The 24,832-nt window shown below is 36.6% G+C and overlaps 1 protein-coding gene across 1 annotated transcript in view; it reads left to right on the top strand.

Moving 5' to 3' along the window:
* Positions 1 to 24,832, top strand: part of LOC134854167 (transient receptor potential cation channel subfamily A member 1 homolog) — a gene marked incomplete in the record, with an annotated part of 93,960 nt that overhangs the window by 13,446 nt on the left and 55,682 nt on the right. Inside the window, 6 exon segments of the mRNA XM_063870297.1 lie at positions 3,784 to 4,031; positions 4,321 to 4,407; positions 5,241 to 5,403; positions 11,660 to 11,883; positions 12,350 to 12,529; positions 14,992 to 15,089. Of these exon segments, the coding sequence (XP_063726367.1) occupies positions 3,784 to 4,031; positions 4,321 to 4,407; positions 5,241 to 5,403; positions 11,660 to 11,883; positions 12,350 to 12,529; positions 14,992 to 15,089 (1,000 nt within the window).

The raw sequence follows: 24,832 nt of genomic DNA, 5'->3' as shown, positions 1-24,832 counted from the left end.
ATTCCACTGAGAAAATAGCAACAAAACGCTACCAAAAATTATAACGTTTGCAGGCGCGGATCTAGCAATTTCTCGAGGGGGAGGGGGCGGACTTCAAAAAAACGTGGAACATTTTGTCGTCCTTTTTTTAGACCGACCAAATTATGCTTCTGAGGTCTTCCAAATCACTATAAAGACCTTAATTTGACCCGATTTTCTGCGCCGCTGGTAATTTTTTGAAAAAAAGCCAAAGACGACGTTTTAAGGCACTTTCTGGAAAATTTTAACCAAAAATCGCGTTTTTTTGGCGCACGCTCCCCCCCCCCTCAAAATTAGAATATAATGTAGCCGAAGGCGCGTTTAGAAAATTTTTAGGGTCCGTCACCAAAAATGTTTATTTCAAAATAGTACGAAGGGGGAATCTTTGGGTCGGCAGGGGGTCGAAACCCTGAGAAAAAGGGTGTCCGCCCCATCCCCCCCATAAATCCGCTACTGACCGTTTGGGTTGAAGCAAATTATTTGATCAGTTAAAAAAGTGGTTGAAGAGAAGAATTTTTTCTTTTTGGTATTTGGGGGAGGCGATCAAAGGATGTTTTTCTTCTGAACACGTCTCCAATCTCATATACTGAAACACGGAAAAACGAACTGAAACAAGCTAATTCATGGATTCTTCATGAAAAAACTTCATTTCAACGTGGCCTTTATTAGAACATTTTCAATTTTTTTGCAAGTTTCTTATTCTATTGCAAACATTAAAAGCATTTACATTCAAAATAAGAGACGAGAATTTAAAGATTAGAACGAGAACATTTTGAAATGATATCTTTATATGCTGATACTTAGAGAATAACAGAATAATAGGTCAAAACCTAGAGTTTCAATCACATATCCATTATCAAAAAATAACCCAACCTCGCAAATATCAAGTAAAGATTTTGCCTATTCGATATTATGAAACCAAATAATCATCCCCAAAACAACTTGTTGGGATATTTATTCCAAACACTAAAGTGGTACATCCACGATTCTAGTTAAGCAATGGTTCAAGATTTGTTCATGAATTCCGCTGGAAATGGTTAACAACTTCTTTCAGCTTCCAACAATGCTAGATAATAAATCTCGCTCTGGTTTTCAACTTTTCACAAAAACTGGTTTAGTTCGGTTGATTAAACAAAATTGCGGAATCCCCTTACAATTGCGGAATAGTTGTGGAATCCTTTTTTTGCAGAATTTTGTTAGACTCGCGGAGAGCAGAACAACTACCAATTAACTTTTGTTGCGGGACCCGCGATGAATCAAATGGGCGACAAAAGTTAAGTTACAGGTAGTTGTACGCGGAATCCGTAAGTTTTACAGAAATTTCGTAAGTAGTTATCATATACTTTTTGATCGAAATTAAGAACATGTGTCTCGATTCCATTGACATCCAGACGCTAAGTGGTGCGCATATACAGTGCACAGTTTGGCCTCGTAATGCCATGCAAATGTGGAACCAATTAGATATCCGTAGCTAAGCGTTTTGAGTCTGGATAAAAAGTACCTACTACTTCACGTTAAAAATTACCTACCCCTTCTGCTAGAGACAACTTACATCGATATGAAAGTCTAGAAACCGCATCTAAGAAAACCCATAAGAAATCGAATACAAAGGTTTTTGCGGTTTAAAAGGTGAAAAATATAATCAGTTAGCATATTGCCCTCCGGCAGCAATAAAGGATTAAGAAAATCAATTATAATCCATTGTTTTAACAATTATAAAAAAACTCTTTTAAATAATTCAAAATCAACGTTAACGAGTTTTTCTTTTTTATTTTGCATTTATCAAATGATTTCCACTTTTATAGATACTGACATCAAAACTTAAAATTGAACGATATATATCCATAGAACTCCAGAGCAGGAAAGCTTTATTTTTGGATAATAAACAAAAACAGCTTGAAACAAGCCGATACGAGTATTTTTTATTATTCTGTCTGCTAGTCTTGAACACTTTTACTCAGGAAGTTTGGGTGATAAACTGTGTTTTTTTTTGAGATTCAGACCTCTTTTCATAGCAAACTTGGGGTCATTTTTGGGGTATCAATCTTATCTAGTTTTCGCATTTTTCTTCGAACGTGATTGATGCAATTTTGAGAGTAGAATTTTGAGAGCAGAAAAAGTAAACAATTTGCGTTACCTTTGCGTTATAGTTTTTCTAGGCTTTTTCTTATTTTACTCATAATCAATTATAACAATTAAACATTAAAATGAATCAAGTACAATCAATAAATATGTATATTGTAGAGCTAAAATTCATGATACGAGCCACATTGGAAACTTTTCAAAAGTTTTGCTCAGTGTTGAGAACCTGTTTGACAATTTTGGTTTACAGTCAGGGGCAGATTTAGGAGGGGGGAGGACGTCCCTCTCTCAGGTATTGGACCCCCTACCGACCCAATGGGTCCCCTTTTGCACTGTTTTGACATATCCATATTTGGTGACGGACCGTAAAAAGTTTCTTAAGGCGCCTCGGCGCCAATATATATTAATTTTGAGGGGGGAGCGCGCACCGAGAAAACGCGATTTTGTGGTCATATGTTCCAAAAAAAGCCTAAAAACGCACTTTTTTGGCCTGTTTTTTTCTTCAAAATTTTGACTGCAGCGCAGAAAATTTGACCATAACAGAGTCTTTTTAGTGATTTGGGAGAGCTCGGAAAATCAATTTGGTCGAAATTGTTAATAAAAAAAATATCGACAAAGTTTTCGAAACATTTTTGAAAGTCCACACCCCCTCGAGAAAATCATAGATCCGCCCCTGTTTACAGTCTATTCTTAAGTGAGTAAATTTGTTAAAGAAAAATCAGTTACATAAGCAGTGAAAAAATTTCTATTTACGAGTTCTAAATTTTTTAACTTTTTTTGCCGCGTTCTTGTCAATAAAAATTTTTTTTTTTAATTTAAAAAGAAACAACAAAAAATAAAACGTTTTTCTTAACTTTTCTTCAGTTTTTGTTTCTGAAAAAATTTCTGAAAAAATTTTGAGTGGTCGTTTTTCCTTTCCGCAGACTACGCACAATTACAGCATAGGTCAAATAACTTTTTTATGAATGTGGTCGGAACTATCTGTGCAACTTACAGAGCAACCGCCTATTCTTATTTCAAACCGAAATTGATATGAAGAAATAATAACAACCAGGAGCGTAAATATTCCGTTGCCGCCTCGGAACAATCACATCACTTTTGCTTGCGAGGAGGGAATTTTATGGTTATTATTGGATTTTCTCACAAAAGTTTAATCAAAAGACACATTCGACGCAATATTGGGCATGCAGAACGCGCAGATTGTTGTCTTGATAGAAACAGTCAAGTTGACATTTAGAAACAGAAAGTTAAAATTTCATTGAAACTTTAAAATCAAACACAACCAAAACTCCTTTAGTCGCCAAGGAAACGTTTTTCTGATTGAATGCTAAAAAATGCAATTCTTGATCAAATTTTTTCAAAAAAGGGTCGCAAAAAAATCAAAAACAATTCAAAAATATGCTCGCAGTTCTTTTCTTTTCAAAAAATTAGGCCTTTTTTATCAATGAGAGCTCAGGAATGCACTTCAAAAATTCGTGTGGTCCTATATATGAAAATATACAAATTTTTGGAAAACAAAATTATAAAATCTGTCTCTAGTTAAAAATCTTGAACTACTTTTTCCTTGTTTAAAGTTGATTCAGTTTCCTTTCTTATTGGATATCTTATTTTTTCTCAAATAGGTGTTTATTTTGCATGCAGCTAAGAAAATGTGACTTTCTGTTGATTTCTCATATTTTGTAGGCTCTGTGATGTCAGTTGCAATGGAGGAAGTTGAGGAGAGTCCAATTGATGAGTCATCGTCACCACCCCCGGACGTCAAATCCAGACTGAACACTCTGAAAATAAACAGTCTGGGAAACAGAAGCAGGAGCAACAGTGCAAGCAATATCAAGGTGGCGGGTGGGGCCAATATCAACAGTTATGCTGACTTCACTTTCAGCCGAACTGAACTGGCGGATGCGGTCGCACTTTTGGATGATGGTCCACTGGTAAAGCAATCTTCTCCTTAACTGCATTTCTTTGTAACGTTATGTTTTTTGTAACGTATCTCTCACCGCCTCCCCCCCCCCTTTTTGCATCGGGGGGGGGGGGTAGTAAAAAGATCTGTTTTTCGATCATCCAATCAGCTCCAAGTGTTATTAGAGTTTTTTTAACTAAACATAATTCCAAAAATACTCAATAAACACTTAACAGTGGCTAAAAAGTTATGTTTTTAAAAGCTTCCATTAGTTTAAAAATTGCCAGATTAGGGAAGGCAAACGCTTGTTTTTGTTTCAGGTGCGAAAAAGTTCCTTCTCTAAAGCGAGCAACGAATATCTCAACGACAACTTCAACATACACATTGGCAATCAAAGTTTGCACACGGTATTTATTCATTCATAAACCAACCTTTATTTAAATAAATCATTACTAAACATTCATTACACATTACTAACCACCTGAAACGCACTTATCTGCTCTCCAAAGACCACTATTTTAACAAAAAAAAATCAGCAATCAATATTTACACTCATTGGAATCCACTTACATTTTGGAACATGTTCAAATATGTGTCTCTGGAATCCAAAGACATAAAGACACAAAACTGTGCGCATATCCAGTGCACAGTTGGGCTTCGTAATTATGTCTTTTCCATCTCATAGAGAAAGGTGTTCTATCACAGTTTAGTTTCAGGCTTCAAAACTTCAAAAAAAAACGCGTAGATAAGAGAATTGAAATGGGTGTATAAGAAATGTATAAGAACACGTCATGTCAGGGGCAGTACATCATGAAAAAAAAGGATTTGATAAAAGTTATGCGCCTATCAGAAATCAGGATTCTAAAATGTGGACAAAAAGGCTCGATGCTTCGTTTTGAGTTTTTGGTGTTTCAAAATGGTTGAAAGTTTTAAATTAATTGGATGCTTCGACTGTTCATAATGAATAACATTTTAGGTTTCTGCGATTCGCAAAGGTTCTATGAAAAGATATCAGGCCTGTTTAAGCCCAGTCCCTTTCTATTTTTTCCTCATACTGTAGACTGATTTATTATTTGTGCGGCTCATCCCTAGTCGATCTAGTAAGGTAATCTTGCAAGATCTTCTAGACTTGCATCGTCTTCAAAAGAAACTTGCAAGATAACCTCCCTTGATCGACTAGGGGAGGCCGTTTTTTGGGTCGAGAACTGCCACGAGAACAGTGGTGTCGTGTCATGCTTAGGTGTGTCGTTCTGGTGACGCAGAGATGTTGCTGCGCCTCCTCAGAATTCCACACATGCGGAAGAAGATCAACGCCTTGGATGAGGACGACTTGTCGCCACTTCATCTGTGTGCCAAGTACAACCACTACAAATGCGCCAAAATACTCGTGCAATATGGAGCATGTGAGTTATAATTGTATGGCTTAATTAGTGGTATAAAAGCCAATCGAAATATGAACCACCCGAAAATGTGCTATAGAATAGTTATGCAACAGTTAGGTTACAGTTACGAAAAGTATGCAGATTTCATTCATCTGGGGTAACTTTTCGGCTGGTTTTATGTACTCCGAGCTTTTTCGGTTGGCTTACACTTCGGCTGGTTTTTGTACTTTCGGCTTTATTAACATCTGGTAAGCTCTATTCATATCTGTTTTGTCAGTTATCTGAAAAAATTGGAATGTGTTTGACTTTTCGTACAAACTTTTTATAAAAACCACAAAAACCTGATGGAATCCGCAAAACTTGTCATTAAATTTTTCCAGAATTTGTTATTATGCAGTATTCCAGTAAAAGAGTTTTCAATTGCTGATTTATGTATAAATCATAGAAAATTTCATCGCTAAGGATGCGATATCTTGAGGTGTTCTCGGTAAAGAAATTTCTGACAAAATCTTGAGCAGCCAGGTTCAGCTATTAACACTCAAATCACTTATTTTACTACTGTCATACCGTGTGGTATGATATTTTCGCAATATCGAATCCGATCGGATTGGTAAACTATAACCGTCGGTTCGGAGCGCAAATAAAAACAACTGGTTTGTGAACTATTTATTTATCGTATTCGCTTCACACCGTTTCTTTTGCTGTTCCGTACAAGTTCAACTGACTAGTATAAATCTCTAGACGCAGTGAGATTATAAATATTTCTGGTTTGCCAATCCGGACCGGATGACATTCCCCCTGGGAAAACTTATAATTGAAGAGTTATAGGTCTAAGTGGGACTAGAGTTTACAGAATTCCTATGGGACTGTTTTGAGTTTTTAAACCCCCGTGGGACTGGTTGCTATGCATGGTATAGTGTTTTGTTTAGCCGTGTTTATTTTGCTACACTCTCCTTCTTCATCTTCTTTCTGGTTTTGTCATTCGTGCTCTTCAAGTGTGTCTGCGTCTTCCTTTCTTGTTGTTACTTCCTCGAGTTTTTGATTCTGCGTGTTGCTGACTATTCAAAACTTTTTTTGTTTTTGATCTGCGTTTTTCCTTGGGCTGCCTTTAGGTGATACCAAATCAAACACTTTGACTGATTTTTCTCTGGTTTTCAATTTTTTTGTTTCAAGAAATCTTGTACAGGCTTGATATTCTGGCGATTTTTCTTTGAATTCCAATTATGTTAACGGGTTTTTTATTTTTGGTTTATCGTCCGTTGGTGTTCCATCTGTTGGTGACTCTATTGTGAATTGTTTACTCGGTGTTTTGATTTAAATGTACCCAATAGTGTTTATTGGTATCGGCCTTCCAAGTGGCCCGGCTATGGTTGACTGCCTATTCCGGACTGACTTCCAGGTTGGCTCGATAGTTTTTCCTATCTCCGGTGTCTTTTTTCGAAGGTTTTTTTCGGCAATGGGGCAGTTTTCTCTGAGGTCGAAGGCCATTCTTCGGTCGATGATGTTGTTTGTTCTGTTGCTGCCTGTTGTTTAGATGTTTGGGCCGTTGTTTCTGGAAATTTCTCTTCCATCTGGAAATTCGTGCCTTGTCTAGGGGTCCTTTGTGATTTTCCTCTGTTTCTATTTTCGGTTGATTTCGCCTTTCACTTTTTTGGGCTCTCTGGTTGCTGCACTTTAACCGGTTTCTTCTTTCTAGTAAGCTTCTTTGGCAGTCCTGATAACGTATCCTCCTAAAACATTGGGCGTTTTTGCGCGTTTGGGTCCTCAGATTCCAAAAAGCGCAAAAAAACATCCCGTTCTCCGTGCGGAAAGATTTGCACGTGAATTTAAACGTGAAGATTTGCATGGCCATATATCATTGGGTTAGAAATGAAAGCAAGCCCGCTGTTTATTAGCAGTCTCGGTTGTTTCCCTAATATTTGCATCCACGCGGTGCGTGGTGTGTATGTCAGAATTTTGCCATCTAATGTTTCACATTTTGCTCAAATCTTTTTGAATATTTCACTTTTGTTGCTATTCTTATTGTTTTTCTTTCCTTGAACAATTTTGTACTTTGGGTTGAATTTTCTTTTTCAATAGTAAGTGCCCGTCTAGTTTCCACACCTGTTTTCTGGATCTACTGGTCTGTGGAAGTTGTAGGAGTGGGTGTGCATCACTTTTTTCGATGAAAATATGCGTGTTTGGTATTTTTTCAACTAAATTTGTTCGGTGTATTATTTATTGCTTTGTCTGAGAAAAGTGTGTTTGCTTTGTATCCCAAGTGGGCCTCAAACGGTAAAATTTTTGTTACTGTGGCCTAATACGGAGCAATTTTATAATTTCTGCGACATCCGATAATAATTTAAACAATGTATTCACTCATAAACCCTAGTCTACGCTTAACTGTTTGTATCAATCTTTCTGCTAATCTGATTGATCTATAATTGTCAACAGGTGCAAAAAAAATTTTTATGATGTTTGATTTACAAAAAATTTAAATTTTTTCAGCTCTTAACTTTTGTGCCTGGTCACAACCTAGTTTACGAATTACCCCATTGTTTGAAATGTAGCGTTGCAAAATTTTAATGGAAATTTCTGTCGTTGTGTCAGACACAATCTTAGCCGTGGGGAGTTTTGAACATTTATCTATAGCAACCAAAAAGTAAAAATCCTTATTTAACTCATCTCGGAGGGGTCCTGTGAAATCTAGTTGAACCTCCTCATGTGGTCCAACTACTGGTTCCAATTGGAGTGACTGTTGGTTTCCGATTACTGTATATGCGGTTACAAATGCTTACCTTGTTCGGTACACTGTCGGCATTCCTGTGACATTTGTACTATCGTGCGGTGTATATGCGGGAACCAGATGTTTTGACAGAGATCCAGCATCGCCTGTAATCCGGGGTGAGTGAGATGGATTTAATACAGTACTGTTTGTCTGAGTTGAGTCTGGAGGACGATTCCCCTGTCAATTTGGAGGCAGTCCTCAGTCACATGCAATTGGTTGCGAATATTGTATCAATACTGGCGTTTGAGCTTTTTAACGCATCTCAGTCACTTTTTCGCACGAAATTTATTAATGGTCGCTTGTTTCTCTCTTTTTATGGGGCGGTGGCGATGAACTGAAACCCTCAAACATTTTGCAAACTTTTTCGATAAAGGGGCGAGTCCTCTTTTATTTCTTCGTTTATCTCCTGGCTCACGGTTTGTCTCCTGTTTCATTCGTGGCTTGCCTCTAGTTGAATTTGATGTTATTGTGTATCTCTGGAGCTCAGCCAATATGTCGGTTGCTCTGCGTATGGTAGTATCTCATCCTGCCTTTAGTGTATCAAGTCTACGCGGCACACACAGTACTCATACTTACACTTCGTGTACTTCTATCGATAGCTCGGTTAAAGTGTCCGCCTCTCTTAATGGTGTTTAATGGTTCGGTTGGTGTTGTGTTTGTGGTCTGTGGTTTTTTGTTGCGTCCGTTTGCGGCATCGTTCATTTCCTTTGGTTGTCGCCAGTTTGTTCTGTGTTTCTCTTTCAGTTGTTTAGCTCGGGTCCGTTTGGCTCGTAATGTTTTCGCTGAACACATTTTTCTGGAAAGATTATTTTCTCTGATAGTCCCGTTATCACATCTCTTGCGTCTTTGATTTTAGCCGGCGACGATGTGCTTTTTGATCCGTAGGTATTGGTGTTTTTTTGCTCTTGGAATCCAACAATCGTTCGTTCTTGTTGTCATTTTCCTTCGATGTCAGCGCGGGTCTGATAATTCGCGGTCCGATTCCTTTACCTTTTTTGTTATTTTTGTTTTCTCCTGGGCTGCCGCTATTACTTCCGGGATAAACAACACTTAAAACCTTCCTAGTTATTTCGTCGTCTCGTTCTTTTTTCTTTTTCTCTTTGTGTTTATGCGTTTGATCTAGATTGATAAATTTTATGTTTGTGAGTATTTTGTGATGTGTGGTTTTTTGATTGATTGAGTGAGCTGACCCTGGTCTCATTTATTGCCCGCTTTCTAACTGTTTGGAATATTTGATAGGCACTTGATCGTTAGTTTGACTTGTTAGTATTTTTTCACTCTCCACGCCTCTTTGATCAGCGTATTTGGTGCTCGCTTTTGATTGACTAGTTTCTTTTGAAGTAGGTAGTCAATCATCTCAAGATTGGCTATGAAACTTTTAAATGACGCCACCGCGAACTCCTCGTCTCAATGGCTTGGATACTTTGTCAATCCACTTGAGTTCCGCAACCTGTAGTCTCCTAAACCCATTTTTTTTCCAGCCAAATGTTTAATGTCGAGTTTGAAAGAGTTTTTTTTGGTTGATCCATCTTGTATTTTGACAAGTTTTTGACTAGCCTTTTGCTCGCTTTTAAGGCACTGATTAAAATTTCATGGTGTGTGATGGCGGTATAAATAAAAATGCTTGATTGACCAAACTACCTCTAGTAATTCAAGTTCGTTTGCCAAATTTTTCTCTTCTAGTGAGTTAAGGAACCTTGATGCCTAAGACATTGCTAGCCTACATTCGTTGGTATGTTGTTTAGGTGCCACTCCTAGACCGAAAGATGATAAGTATTTAGTTTTACTTATACTAGCTTTTTTGTTGCATATACTTTTTGGTAACAGCTTTTTCGCGTAGAAATATTTCACGTAGAAATGAGTATTTCAAAAAAGATAAGCAATGAGTAAATGCAATAAAACTCGCATAAAATTGAGAAAAAAAAGCAAAATAAACACTCAAACAGAGGGATTTAAGTCGGTATAAAATCTTTTTCGATAACTTTTTTTAGCTTGAGTTTAAGATCAATTGAAATCAATTTGAAACCAATCTCAATCCTTTCTGTTTAATCTACATATTTTTTAAATCCAAAATCGATCTCAATTTGATCTACGACTTTTTTGATTTTAAAATCGATCTCAGTTCTTTTTTTTTAAATGCGTGGTTACACAAAGCGTGAAAATCGTTTTGTTCGGCGAGAAATTTTGTTGGTTCTACAGACAATACGAATGTAAATTACGTATGACCTATGCTCAGTTTATATTTCAATGATTTTACCCGTGTCAATGTGGGAAAGCACTGTTTAGTTTCTGCATAAACTCTCAACAATTTTGTATGCATCGTTTTTTATTTGAAGTTATTTCAATTTGAAAAAAAACCGCTCGTAAATCAGGGCATAGCCCTGAAAATTCCGACTGCTTTCAAGGCTAATTGAAACGTTATTTTTTTGGTTGAATAATTGACAAAAAATTTGAGAGAAAAGAATTTTTTCTATTGTTTCTTCATTTCATCCCCCATTTAATTGTAAAAAAACTAATAATGTATATGGCGTCTCGTATTGTGATAAAAAGATTACATTTCTGGCCTCAATTTAATTTAAAACGCATTAATTCGCTTCATACGCGTGTTATAAGTACGCAATATATCGCAGTTTAATTATCCTAATTCGGTTAGATTAGCAACTTTCAAACGCAACTAGCTTTACGAAAAACGATCACAGCTGAAATATCTGTTTAAATTTGAGTTTAGGATAACAATATCTCTCAGATGGGATAAAAAAAATCTCCGTCAAAAACGCTTAGCTAACAAGTCGAAAGCTGACTCAATAAAAAAACCACACCAAGTATAAAAATTCCCCACTTTCTTCGAAAGTCGTAACTATAACAGTGATAAAAGTAGTTTTAATTGGATATAGCGACAGACAGCTATGCTTAACGGGGGAACTTCAATCCGGGAAGAATGAAAACTGACTTCAGGATTTTTTTATCTCTCTCACACTATAAAAGCAGTCGGCCTAAGGCTAGTTCTTTAATTTTTCTTAGATTATTTTAAAGAAAACTTACTAAAAAATAATTCTAACGATGAAAAAAATTAAAGAAAATAGTAGCTAGTTGCAATGCAAGCTGTACATAATGTTTCGAACAAATTTATCGCAATTGGAAAATGTATAGAACAAAGATATCTTTTTTTGCAGCTCTTTTCCAGTTTTTCCATTTTTCTTATTTCGTTTCAAAGTGACATGTTATGAATTAAGATTTAACTTTCGTGAAAAAAGTTTTTTTTAATAGAAAAAGAAATTAGTAAAGTTTCCCACCCGCTTTTTTTGCTGACTGATATGGCTTCTGGCTTGAACTTGTTTACAAGGTGCCTGAAAAGAGGCTAAATGTTAGTCTTATGATTTTCTCTCAGGCGATGTTTTTGTCGAAAATTTCCTTGTTTCTAATTTGATTGTGAAATGGCATATTATGATTAGGATTATCATCATTACGATAATTATGATTGTTGTTATTCAAAGTAGCAATTTTTTGTAGCTGTGCAAGTGATTGGCTACAACGAGACCACACCCCTCCACTACTGTGCTGTGTACCGCAAGTTCAAAACAGGAAACACGACTGTGCCCTCGTCTCAATCTGCAAACAACCTTAACTCGGACTTGGGAGGGGGAGGCGGGGGGGCTTCTGAGCTGAACCAGGAAAAGAAGAAGACTTCGAATTTGACCCCTAATGCTTTCAGTGCACTTAACAAGATCGCCTATGTTAGTTGCAATCACGGGTCCAGATCCCTCTCAAAAGCACTGGCCCAACATTAGAAGGATCTGAAGCAGTTGAAAGCAGATTCTCGCTTGAAAAACTGCACAAAAACAGCTCAAATTGCTCATTTTGAAGCAACATTTTGAGCGCAATCGTCTTAAAAATTTTTCGATCCACTAAAAATTTGATTAAAAATTTGGGCCTGAAATTTCGACTCGGAATATTTGTAAAATTCACTAGCTGGTTGAAGCAGTTTCGCCATCTAGTTTGTACTTATTTTTCGAAGAGCCTTAACTAGAAAAAAATTATTATGAAGACACGACGTTATGCTGGAATAATCGCATAGCAAAAAATATTGCAGTTATAGCCAGAAACAGAAATTATGAATTGGAGTTCGATTACGAAACTTTAAAAGAAAGTATAATACTCGACCAGAGCTGGATTCAAACCGGGTTTCTGTGTTTTACGCAGGTGCTGAAAGATGAAGAAGACAATCAGCGGAAGTTGATTTTTCTGTTTGCCAAGGAGGCCAAGCCAGTTGTTAAGGTGAATGCCAAAGATAAGTATGGGTCGACTGCCTTGCACATGGCCAGTTACAAAGCCAATGTTGCAGCGGTCAGGGACTTGATTGCCTGCAATGCCGACATCAATGTAAGTGTTATGAAGTTCACAAATAAATCCTCATAGTAAAAAGGCAATGTTTGACTCTTTTTAAACATAATATACAATATAAAAATCGATTTACTGTGGCCTTTTTAGGTACGTAAATCGATTTAGAATGGGCACATTTTTCGGTTGAATACACCATTGATATTTTCAGAATCCTCAAAAATCAACTTGTCAGTCGATACTGGCGAGGTTCAGATGGAGTTCTGCTAGCTACAAATTCATTCAAACCAATTTAATTTGATTTTCAGGTACTTTTCAGGATTGACCGAAAACCAATCGAAATTTCCGCACTCAGAAAAACGAGAAAATAATCGGTTATACTACAATTAGATTTGTACTTTAATCACAATTATAATTAATTATCAGCGCCAAATTTAGTTGTTTAAACGACTTATTATCCATTATAATGATAACATTTTGTATCCCATTATATTGATGACATTATAATAAATTATAGTTGATTATTATTTTTCAGAAAGGCTCTTATAATCTGTTAGAATTTCTTGTAATCTCGTATATTCTCTTATAATCAATTATAACCTAATATATGATATTATAATCTTTTTTGTCAAAAATCCTTACATTTGAGATGTCTTGTTTCATAGAGATCCCTTCATATTAGTTGAAAGAATCCCGCGGTAGGGCGAAGACAAGTCTTCCATAAAACAGTGTGCTGATATTTTGGTGGTCAAAGAAACTTAAATATGTGCATCAAGAAACAATTATGATCAAAAAGAAATGAAACAAAATCGTCATAAATTTGAAATGCTTTGAAAACTGTCAAAACAATTTTTCCATTTTTTAAGCTTACATCTACAAAAAACATAAAATTATTGCAAATCAGAAGAAAGTTCGAAGACAAAATGGGTAAATAAAAGGGATTATAAACAATTATAATCGTATATAATGGAGTTTTTCTGCAAAACAAATAAGTTAGAATTTTTTAGATAAAAAATCGGTTATAATGTATTATGATTGATTAAATTTGATTCCAAAAAGAGAGATCATATTCGCTTATTATTTGATTAAAATCAATTTGTTCTCAAGTTTTGTAAGAATGGTACTAAAATCATTTTATAATCGATTATTAACGCTTGAAACTGGATGCGGGTGGTTATAAATCTATCTTCAAACATTCTTGTCAGTGCGTGTATGTCAAAACTTTTCCGACTTAAAGTCTAGTCACATGACTATGAAAAATAGTTCTCCTATCGGACGAGGCGCTATTTTTATAGTCAGGGTATAAGTCGAGGACCTCAAACCAGCTAGTAATTTTTTTGGGAGATCTCGGAAAATCAATTTCTTTGCCTTGAGAAAAAGTTTTTAAAATAACTCTTTTTTTCAGAAACTGTCACCTCCCGCGAAAGTTTTTTTTTACGGTTGGTGACTTGTGATCTTTCAATTTGTAACGCACAAATTTTAAAAATTTACGTAAAGAGTAAGCCAGCTCGTACAGTTTGATGGACGCTGATTAAGCTTAAGAGTTTTCGTGCACTCGGAGTTGTTTGTAGTTATATGATCTTTTTGGCAAATTGCGATTCATGACTGGGTCGTCCTTAATAACTTAAAGAACTGCAAATATTGGTTTCGTCCACTGAGAGCGAGGAGTGTTTTGTAGTTTTTGTTTGTTTTCCACGCCAAATGCAAAATCAGTTGTCACAAACAGTCGTTGGAATGTATCGAGTAATATTACACTTTCATTTGTGATTTGAACTTTTTTGGACGAGAATCAAAAATGTGCTCACATTTCATTAGAAAAATCTATTGAAATTTTTGATTTCAAAACCTGAATTTGGAACAGTGAAATGAGCGATCTGGCCTATAGTAGGCGTCTAATAATAGGCTGATAGTTATCATTCATTATGATAGTCCTTATGGTTTTTTGCAAAGATTTTTTTGTTTTTTTTTTGTTCCTGTGAATAATAATACTTTGTTTTTCTATGATACTTATTTCGAGGAAAAAAAAGTCTTGTTAAATCTTGCGCCTTTTTAATCACTTAGAAACTATGAATAGGATCATTGCAGTATTTACATTCTTCGAGGCTTTTATTAGTTTTTTTAGCTTGCAAAATACATGTTCTATAAAAAAAATTGTAGAGTTTTTTACTCTCACATATTTCTATATGGAAAACACATCCTTGGGTTAATTTTCTACTAATTCTTTTGAAGAGAAACTTTTATAAAAACCGGTATGATAGGCATTTTTTCATCCAAAAAACTTGAAATCATTTTTTAAATTGACCAGATGGCTTCAAAACCGTAGACTAGACAAAAACTTTGTCTTAAAAGTCTTTCAACAGATTTTAGAATGTTAATGATTTGCATTTGTTCACACACTCAATGAAAAAATAGAATTAGAAGTTTTTTGTGGAGAGGTCAATCGGGCATCTTCAAAAGTTTTTCCTACAATTGCTTCTTTTTTATTTTTTTGCTTTTCCTGCCAGTGCAAAGATGGCCAGGGTGCGACTCCTTTGATGTTGGCAGCCAGCTACAGTTGTCCGGAGATATTCCGCATTCTTCTGGAAAAGGGAGCCGACTATTTGTGAGTACATAGCAGACTATCTATCACCCAGTTCATATTATTCAACAAAACCGAGTGTTTCAATCAAAATAATAACTTAAGATCATTTTAAAATAGTTTCCCTTGCCGCTTTTAGCGGAACTTTGTGAGAAAACCTTACTACAATTATTTTTTCAACCTTTTTTTTTATACATCAGAAATAATTGAACGAATTTTTGTGTTGTTTCAGTACTTTGGATCGTTATGTTGATTATTAGTTCTATGTTGTCTGACTTCAAGTTTGAAGGTGTGAATACAACAACAAAGCCAGCCCGCCAGAAGGATGTATGGCAAAGGCTTGTGGCCCAGAAACCAAAAATAACAATCTAATCAGTTAAATATGCCCGACCCAAAATACTCATGTTTTTTGGAAATATTTTAACAACAGTTTCGTTCATATTTGTTTTTATTTGAAAAAAAACAAAGCCACACTGTATGGAAAGAGAGAAAACTTTTATCCATCGAAGTAGCTATTGCGCTATTTAATTGCAATTTTTCTCAAAAAAAAAACACTCTGGTTTATAATGGAGTTTTGAGTTTATTTGAATGTTTTGTAATTTAGCAACGAAACACTTGGCTTTGGAAACACTAGGGAACAATCTTTTCCCACTTTTTTACACTAGGGATTAATCTTCCGCAATTTTGTTGCAACGATAAGAATGCAAAGAATGCTTCTATTACCAATCAGTATTGACTCAATGCACTCTTTCAGAACGGACGAAAGTGTTTAATACGGATGAATAAATACCTTGCCTGAAGAAAATAATTATTCCAGATTCAGACATCGAATGCTACAGTTAATCGTAATTATCTCGGTAACTTGAAACTATTTTTTTTAATAAAAACATTCAAAACATTTTCAAAAAATGATGCGTGTTGTTTCCCAGGGTTCCGCTCTTGATCTATTCTTGCTTATAATTTTCTTCAAGAAAAACTGCAAAATGCAGGAAAATTTAAACTGTATCATATGCTAACAAAAGTCTTCTTAGTGTAATTATGGAGAAAATATTTAGGGTAACAAAATTTTTTATATTAGTCTTTATATAAGTTTACTGAAGTACAAAAAAAATTTAACTTAAAAACTTCAAGCTTCATGATTTCAATAAACAATATAGAAAAATGAGATCCGAGATGAAGCTAAACGCCCAATTTCTCTTATCAGATGAACCAAGTTATAGAATAATAGTTCAAAGTTATCTTTACAAAACTCAATGTCACTCCAAAGCTTTTCAGGAATTAACAAAAAAAAAACATTTTTTTGTTGCCAGGCCAAACTGTGCACTGGAAGCGCACAATTTTGGTGTTTATAAAGTCTATAGAATCCGGAGACAAGCCTTAAAAAGTTAAAAAATTTATCGGAACGATCAAAGAAAACAAACGAGGAAAAGAAGATCAAAGAGAGCGTCCCGGAAGCCGCTTGCAACTCAAAAAATGTACACTTTGGCCTCGTAATATTTCGCAAAAATTTTCATGGTTGCAAATTTTCAAATTTCTTAAATAATTCTGATTTTCAAAATTAAACTGTTTCGGAAAATTTTTTTGAAGTTTTTCTTTGCCCTTTTGTCGATATTTTGTTTTTTTTTGCTCTGAAAAGATGAATGGCAATTCGTTGTTGATTGAAAAAAAATTTGAATTGTGCTTCTGAAAAAAGGGATGAAGTTTTCCGAAAAAGCGCGATCTTTTTGCGTTGCTCTTTTGTCATTTCGAATGCAGCTTTGATACTTCGATTGCAGTTATAACGCCATTTCACTGTCTCAAGATCAGAATTATTTCGAAAAAATTAGACGTTGTACGATAAATTTTTTTAAAGCTATAACACAGTAGCTTTTGGTAGAAGAAACTGAACGTATTTATTTAACGAATTTTCGGGCTCGTTAATTGGCAGTTACTCGATTGCATGCAGAAATCTATACACCTTCTGTTACTTTATTGTTGCTTGAAATTTTAGATAATGTTTGAATTGGCTCTATGAACTCTATAAACACTAGGTAGAAAAATCTCTCAATTTAACCTGTTCTACTTTTTTGCTGTTCTCTTACGTTTTTCCTAAAATTGGAACAACGAAGTTACTTTGACATGGCGAAGTCAGCATTAGAATCGTTAGAATCGCGCTTAAGCGGCCTATTTGTATTCTGGAACCCTGCATCGCTATCCTGAAGATTAGGGCCAACGGTTCCATTTCATAGTAATCGCAAAGGAAGAAATATACATAAAAGACCTGATGGCTGAAATTGTTCTCCCGGAAATTCCTTATCATATGCTGAAAGAACCAGTAAGAGCAGTGGATAATGCGCCTCGCAACGAAAGGGAAGTCCGGAATAACGCAGCTACTGCAGCGTGGTGGGACGAGGAAAACCGTCAAATCGAGAAAGAAAAAACGTCTATTCAAAAGAAATAACCGTGGTGAAGCGGATGAGAGGCTGAAATCAAAACTTTTGCTATCATTGGAAAAACACGAACAGCGGTATTTCGATCAAAACCATTCAAGACAGAATATGGCAGACATCGACTTCACTGAACTGTGGAAGCTATCGGTGGATACATTCTATAGGAACAGAACATTACAAGTCGGCGATTCGCCTTATTTAGGAGGAAGCAATGAGAAGCAGAAGGAATGGAACAATTCTTCGGAGCGCAGAGTTATTTGAACTGAGGGCGTGACTTCGGCAAGAAGGAAGATTCAATTGTATGAGTTTTGTTCATGTTTAATATGAGAAACGAAGATCATCGCAAGCAGTTGTGTATGGAAACACTTTCAGCAGAAGACGCATTGCACTTTGCAGTGGCAAGGGAAAGGCGTGAAGTGCCGTATAATCGAGTTGACCGAGGGCTCCCAAAATCACTCAGAAATAGGATCAATCAAGGCTGGCAAAACTCGACAGATGGTTAACAGGCTGGGTCTTTTTAAAAAAAAAACAGCAAATGAAATCAAAGGGCGAAGTGTTAATAATTTTCTTATCTGTGGGAACTGGTTAAAACCTAACCAGTGAGAGAATTGTCCAGCTCAAAGCAATATCTGTAACAACTGCGGGGTTGCACATACTTCGCAAAACATTGCATAAAACGGGGTTTAACCCTATTGATGTTACTAGCGTTTTTACTCGGTATAAGACTAATTTGATACATTGCTTCGATAACGATGTCAACGAAGAAGAATTTAGGGTAATCGCAATCCACATGGTGATGAAAACAGGAAATTATTGGACGTCAAAGTGGGCAAAAGCCACTTGCGCACTGAGTTCTAGATAGATTGTGCTAGGAAAATTACATGAGCTGAAGATAAAGGATAGATTTTTTACAGTAAAATCAGTACCAGCCGAGATATGCTGCTTTTTCTAAAAGGCGACGGATGACGTCATCAAGATTATTTGAAGCATTTTTGCGGATTTTGAGTCCGAAGTCTGGATCGCCAAAGGAACTGAACTACATACTTTGAGGGCCGTCAAGGAGAAAAAATTGGGAATATTATCTTAACAGTACTCGGCATTGAAGTGAGGCAGAAGTCTGTGACGCGGTCATTTCACGACGTTAGTGGGATGGAGAGTACATCAGAAATTCAAGACTTGCCAGTATAACGAAAGTACATCAAATGTATTTTGAGGGAGTTCAAAGTCCTCTTCGAACGAAAAAGCGCACTTAAAAAATGCGGTGCAAGAACGCATTTCCACGAACCGTTGCGTCCCGTCCAAGTTAAGGGAAAATGGGTGCCGATCCACGTTTTATCAAAGGTTGAGGCAGCGATAGAAATATTGTTGAAGGAAGGGTACATCGAAAAACTAGGCAAGTAAACGAGGATGTCTTTATACTACCAACGGTCGTTACAGCTACAAATGACGGAACGTTGAAAGTGGCCCTAAACTCGAAACTCATAAATAGAAAGATATATCGGTATCGGTATCAAACGCCGAGCATGATTGAACTCGTGGGCAGGGTTAAATTAGCGACTAGCGGTAATACTGCTAACTCAAATTGGTTCTGTAAATTCAACTTGAAAAACGCAATTTCGCAAAACGCAATTTCGCATATGCAGCAGAGCGCAAAATTTAGTAGACTGTGCTGTTTCAACATCGTCGGGGGAACATAACAAACAAAAATTGCTTTAGGACCGGTTTTTCGGATAAGGTGATATGCCTAATAAATTTCAAAGAGTTATCGACTCAATGCAAGGCCATTTCCCGGGATTGCATGTCTACCTGGACGATATTCGATAAGATAGAAATGTTTTCAATGTGTTGGATGAAAACAATGCCGCTGCAAAATGTACTTTTTTTGCAAGTAAATGTACTTTTTCTCAGAAAGAAATTGAGTGGTTGGGTTATAAACTTTCGAATGAAGTTACAGTTCCAGTTGAGCGAAAAAATCGATTGCTAAAACGAAACAGCCCTAGATATTTGATTGTTAGTAGGGTCAATTATTCAATTTATTCGATTTATCTCTAATATACCTGCTACTAAAGAACCAATTCGGGATCCCATGATAAAACATTCCCGTTTTGAATTGGAGGATGCACAAAGTAGGGTGTTTCCTAAAACCAGAGAAATGGTCAGTGCTTTTGTTCAGAATCATCAAATCAATGGGAATGAAAGTAGCGAGTGAATTGTGACGCATCGAAACAAGTTCTAGGGTGGGTTCTGGAACAATTACAAGCCGGGGATTGGAAACCAGTATCGCACGCGTCCAGAATTTAAATGCAGCCGAATCAAAATATAGCTTAAACGAAAAGTGACTGCTAGACGTCCTTTCGTCTGAACTTCACAATCAAAACTATCAGTTTGGGGCTCCATTTAAGATTGCACCTGACCACAAAACGTTGTTAACATGTAATTCAGATGAAAAGATACAAAAAAGGCTCAAACTCATTCAGTAAGATGGGTCGAACGTTTATATTTATTGCCAATTGACTATGAAATAGAGCTTATATCAGGGAAAATTATTGCGCTCGTTGACTAAATATCTAGGCATCTGGTCGGTACAGCTCTCAAAATATCGGAGTTGGACAAAACATTTATATAAGTTTACTGAAGTACAAAAAAAAACTTAACTTAAAAACTTCAAGCGTCATGCTTTCAATAAACAATTTAGAAAAATGAGATCCGAGATGAAGCCCATTTTCTCTTATCAGATGAACCAAGTTATAGAATAATAGTTCAAAATTATCTTTATAAAACTCAATGTCACTCCAAAGCTTTTCAGGAATGAACAAAAAAAAAACATTTTTTTTTGTTACCAGGCCAAACTGTGCACTGGAAGCACACCATTTTGGTGTTTAAAAAGTCTCTATAATCCGGAGACAAGCCTTAAAATGTTTAAAAAATTTATCGGAACGATCAAAGAAAACAAACGATGAAAAGAAGATCAAAGAGAGCGTCACGGAAGCGGCTTGCAACTCAAAGAATGTACACTTTGGCCTCACAATATTTCGCAAAAAATTTCATGGTTTCAAATTTGCAAATTTTTAAAATAATTCTGATTTTCAAAATTAAACTGATTCGGAAAATTTTTTTGACGTTTTTCTTTGCCCTTTTGTCGATATTTTGTTTTTTTTTTGCTCTGAAAAGTTGAAGAATGGCAAATCATTGTTGATTGAAAGAAATTTGAATTGTGCTTCTGAAAAAAGGCATGTTGAAATTTTCCGAAAAAGCGCGATCTTTTTGCGTTGCTCTTTTGTCAATTCGAATGCAGCTTTGATACTTCGATTGCAGTTATAACGCCATTTCACAGTCTCAAGATCAGAATTATTTCGAAAAAATTAGACGTTGTACGATAATTTTTTTAAAGCTATAACACAGTAACTTTTGATAGAAGAAACTGAACGTATTTATTTAACGAATTTTCGGGCTCGTTAGTTGGCAGTTACTCGATTGCATGCAGCAATCAAAGCACCTTCTGTTCCTTTATTGTTGCTTGAAATTTTAGATAATGTTTGAATTGGCCCTATAAACTCTATAAACACTAGCTAGAAAATTCTCTCAATTTAACCTGTTCTACTTTTTTGCTGTTCTCTTACGTTTATCCTAAAAATGGAACAACGAAGTTACTTTGACATGGCGAAGTCAGCATTAGAATTGCGCATAAGCGGATTAATTGTATTCTGGCACCGTGCATCGCAGGAAACTCCCCGGTACCGTGAGAAGATTAGGACCAACGTTTCCATTTGATAGTAATCGCAAAGGAAGAAAGAGACATAAAAGACCTGATTGCTGAAATTGTTCTCCCGGAAATTCCTTATCATATGCTGGAAGAACCAGTAAGAACAGTGGATAATGCGCCTCGCAACGAAAGGGAAGTCCGGAATAACGCAGCTACTGCAGCGTGGTGGGACGAGGAAAACCGTCCGATCGAGAAAGAAAGAACGTCTTTTCAAAAGAAATAACCGTGGTGAAGCGGATGAGAGGCTGAAATCAAAACTTTTCCTATCATTGGAAAAACAAGACCAGCGGTATTTCGATCAAAACCATTGAAGACAGAATATGGTAGATATCGACTTCACTGAACTGTGGAAGCTATTGGTGGATACATTCTATAGGAACAGAACATTACAAATCGATGATGCGTCTTATTTAGGAGGAAGCAATGAGAAGCAGAAGGAATGGAATAGTTCTTCGGAGCGCAGAGTAATTTGAACTGAGGGTGTGACTTCGGCAAGAAGGAAGATTCAATTGTATGAGTTTTGTTCATGTTTAATATGAGAAACGAGGATCATCGCAAGCAGTTGTGTATGGAAACACTTTCAGCAGAAGACGCATTGCACTTTGCAGTGGCAAGGGAAAGGCGTGAAGTGCCGTATAATTGAGTTGACCGAGGGCTCCCAAAATCACTCAGAAATAGGATCAATCAAGGCTGGCAAAACTCGACAGATGGTCAACAGGCTGGGTCTTTTTAAAAAAACAGCAAATGAAATCAAAGGGCGAAGTGTTAATAATTGTCTTATCTGTGGGAACTGGTTAAAACCTAACCAGTGAGGGAATTGTCCAGCTCAAAGCAATATCTGTAACAACTGCGGGGGTTGCACATACTTCGCAAAACATTGCATAAAACGGGGTTTAACCCTATTGATGTTACTAGCGTTTTTACTCGGTATAAGAGTAATGTGATACATTGCTTGGATAACGATGTCAACGAAGAAGAATTTGGTGTAGTCGCAATCCTCATGGTGATGAAAATAGAAAATTATTGGACGTCAAAGTGGGCAAAAGCCACTTGCGCACTGAGTTCCAGATAGATTGTGCTAGGAAAATTACATGAGCTGAAGATAAAGGATAGATTTTTTTCAGAAAAATCAGTACCAGCCGAGATATGGAGTTTTTTCTAAAGTGCGACGGATGACGTCATCAAGATTATTTGAAGCATTTTTGCGGATTTTGAATCCCAAGTCTGGATCGCCAAGGGAACTGAACTACATACTTTGAGGGCCGTCAAGGAGAAAAAATTGGGAATATTATCTTAACAGTACTCGGCATTGAAGTGAGGCAGAAGTCTGTGACGCGGTCATTTCACGACGTTAGTGGGATGGTGAGTACATCAGAAATTCAAGATTCGCCAGTATAACGAACGTACATCATCAAATCTAATTTGAGGGAGTTCAAAGTCCTTTTCGAACGAAAAAGCGCACTTAAAAAATGCGGTGCCAGAACGATTTTCCACGAACCGTTGCGACCCGTCCAAGTTAAGGGAAAATGGGTGCCGATCCACGTTTTATCAAAGGTTGAGGCAGCGATAGAAATATTGTTGAAGGAAGGGTACATCGAAAAACTAGGCAAGTAAACGAGGATGTCTTTATACTACCAACGGTCGTTACAGCTACACATGACGGAACGGTGAAAGTGGCCCTAAACTCGAAACTCATAAAAAGAAAGATATATCGGAATCGGTATCAAACGCCGAACATGAATGAACTCGTGGGCAGGGTTAAATTAGCGACTAGCGGTAATACTGCTAACTCAAATTGGTTCTCTTAATTCGACTTGAAAAACGCAAGTTCGCAAATTCCACAGAGCGCAAAATTTAGTAGACAGTGCTGTTTCAACATCGTCGGGGGAACATAACAAACAAAAATTGCTTTAGGACCGGTTTTTTGGATAAGGTGATATGCCTAATTAAATTCAAAGAGTTATCGACTCAATGCAAGGCCATTTCCCGGGATTGCATGTCTACCTGGACGATATTCGATAAGATAGAAATGTTTTCAATGTGTTGGATGAGAACAATGCCGCTGCAAAATGTACTTTTTTTGCAAGTAAATGTACTTTTTCCTAGAAAGAAATTGAGTGGTTGTGTTATAAACTTTCAAATGAAGTTACAGTTCCAGTTGAGCGAAAAAATCGACTCGATTGCTAAAACGAAACAGCCCTAGATATTTGATTGTTAATAGGGTCAATTAATCATTTTATTAGATTTATCTCTAATATACCTGATACTAAAGAACCAATTCGGGATCTCATGACAAAACATTCCTGTTTTGAATTGGAAGATGCACAAAGTAGGGCGTTTCCTAGAACCAGTGAAATGGTCTGTGCTTTTGTTCAGAATCATCAAATCATGGGGAATGAAAGTAGCGAGTGAGTTGTGACGCATCGAAACAAGTTCTAGGGTCGGTTCTGGAACAAGTACAAGCCGGGGATTGGAAACCAGTATCGTACGCGTCCAGAATTTAAATGCAGCCGAATCAAAATATAGCATAAACGAAAAGTGACTGCTAGACATCGTTTCGGCTGAGCCTCACAATCAAAACTATCAGTTTGGTATTCCATTTAAGATTGCACCTGACCACAAAACGTTGTTAACATGTAATTCAGATGAAAAGATACAAAAAATGCTCAAACTCATTCAGTAAGATGGGTCGAACGTTTATATTTATTGCCAATTGACAATGAAATAGAGCTTATATCAGGGGAAAATATTGCGCTCGTTGACTAAATATCTAGGCATCTGGTCGGTACAGCTCCCAAATTATCGGAGTTGGACAAAACATTTTTTGTAGCACAGATTAACAAGGCTAGTCGTCTATTTGCACCGTCGTTTAACACAAGCGGCGATGAATTCAAAAGTCAAAAAGCTGCAATGACCAGAGAAAAAACAGAAAGGGAATCACGTCATCAGAAGGAATGTGCAGCAAAGAAACTAATTGACTCGTTGCAAAAGTGCCATCTGATCAAAACTTGCGCAGAAAATTACAGGCGAACTGAACACCGCGGAAATTGTGGAATTAATACTCGCTTAAGTGCGGCAGAAGTCTCGGAGTCAACTCACAGCCGGGGGCGCGAGGACCGTGAAAAAAAATCAAAACAAAACATCGATTAATTTTAAAAGTCGATTGACGGAACTTTTTGTCGCAAAAAAAACTTAAGCGGATGAAATTAAGATATCGTCGTCTAAGCGTTAAAAACGCTTCTTTTTGAGGATATTAAGAATCTTGGCCCTTACTTTGCACACCATGTGAATAAATTACATACTTCAAATGATACACTCTTCCTCAAAGAGCGAATGATGCTGCACCTCAGTTGAGAGCTCCGATTATGGTTCGCCTCCATTCATTCGGAAAAGTTCAAGATGAGATACGTGGCGAGCAATTATTTCCGGTGGCCGCACATGAACAGGCAGATACAGTTAACAGCAGCCAATTGTGCTGAGTGCATCAAAGCTGGTAAGAACATAAAGCCAATCATTCAAGAAAATGAAATAACAAAACTTATTACATTGGAAGAACCAAAAAATTTATAAACGTG

The sequence above is a fragment of the Symsagittifera roscoffensis genome, chromosome 9, assembly GCF_963678635.1.
Source record: "Symsagittifera roscoffensis chromosome 9, txSymRosc1.1, whole genome shotgun sequence".
Taxonomy (NCBI): domain Eukaryota; kingdom Metazoa; phylum Xenacoelomorpha; order Acoela; family Convolutidae; genus Symsagittifera; species Symsagittifera roscoffensis.
Note: the sequence above shows the minus strand (reverse complement) of the source record. Positions and strands in the feature narration are given on the sequence as shown.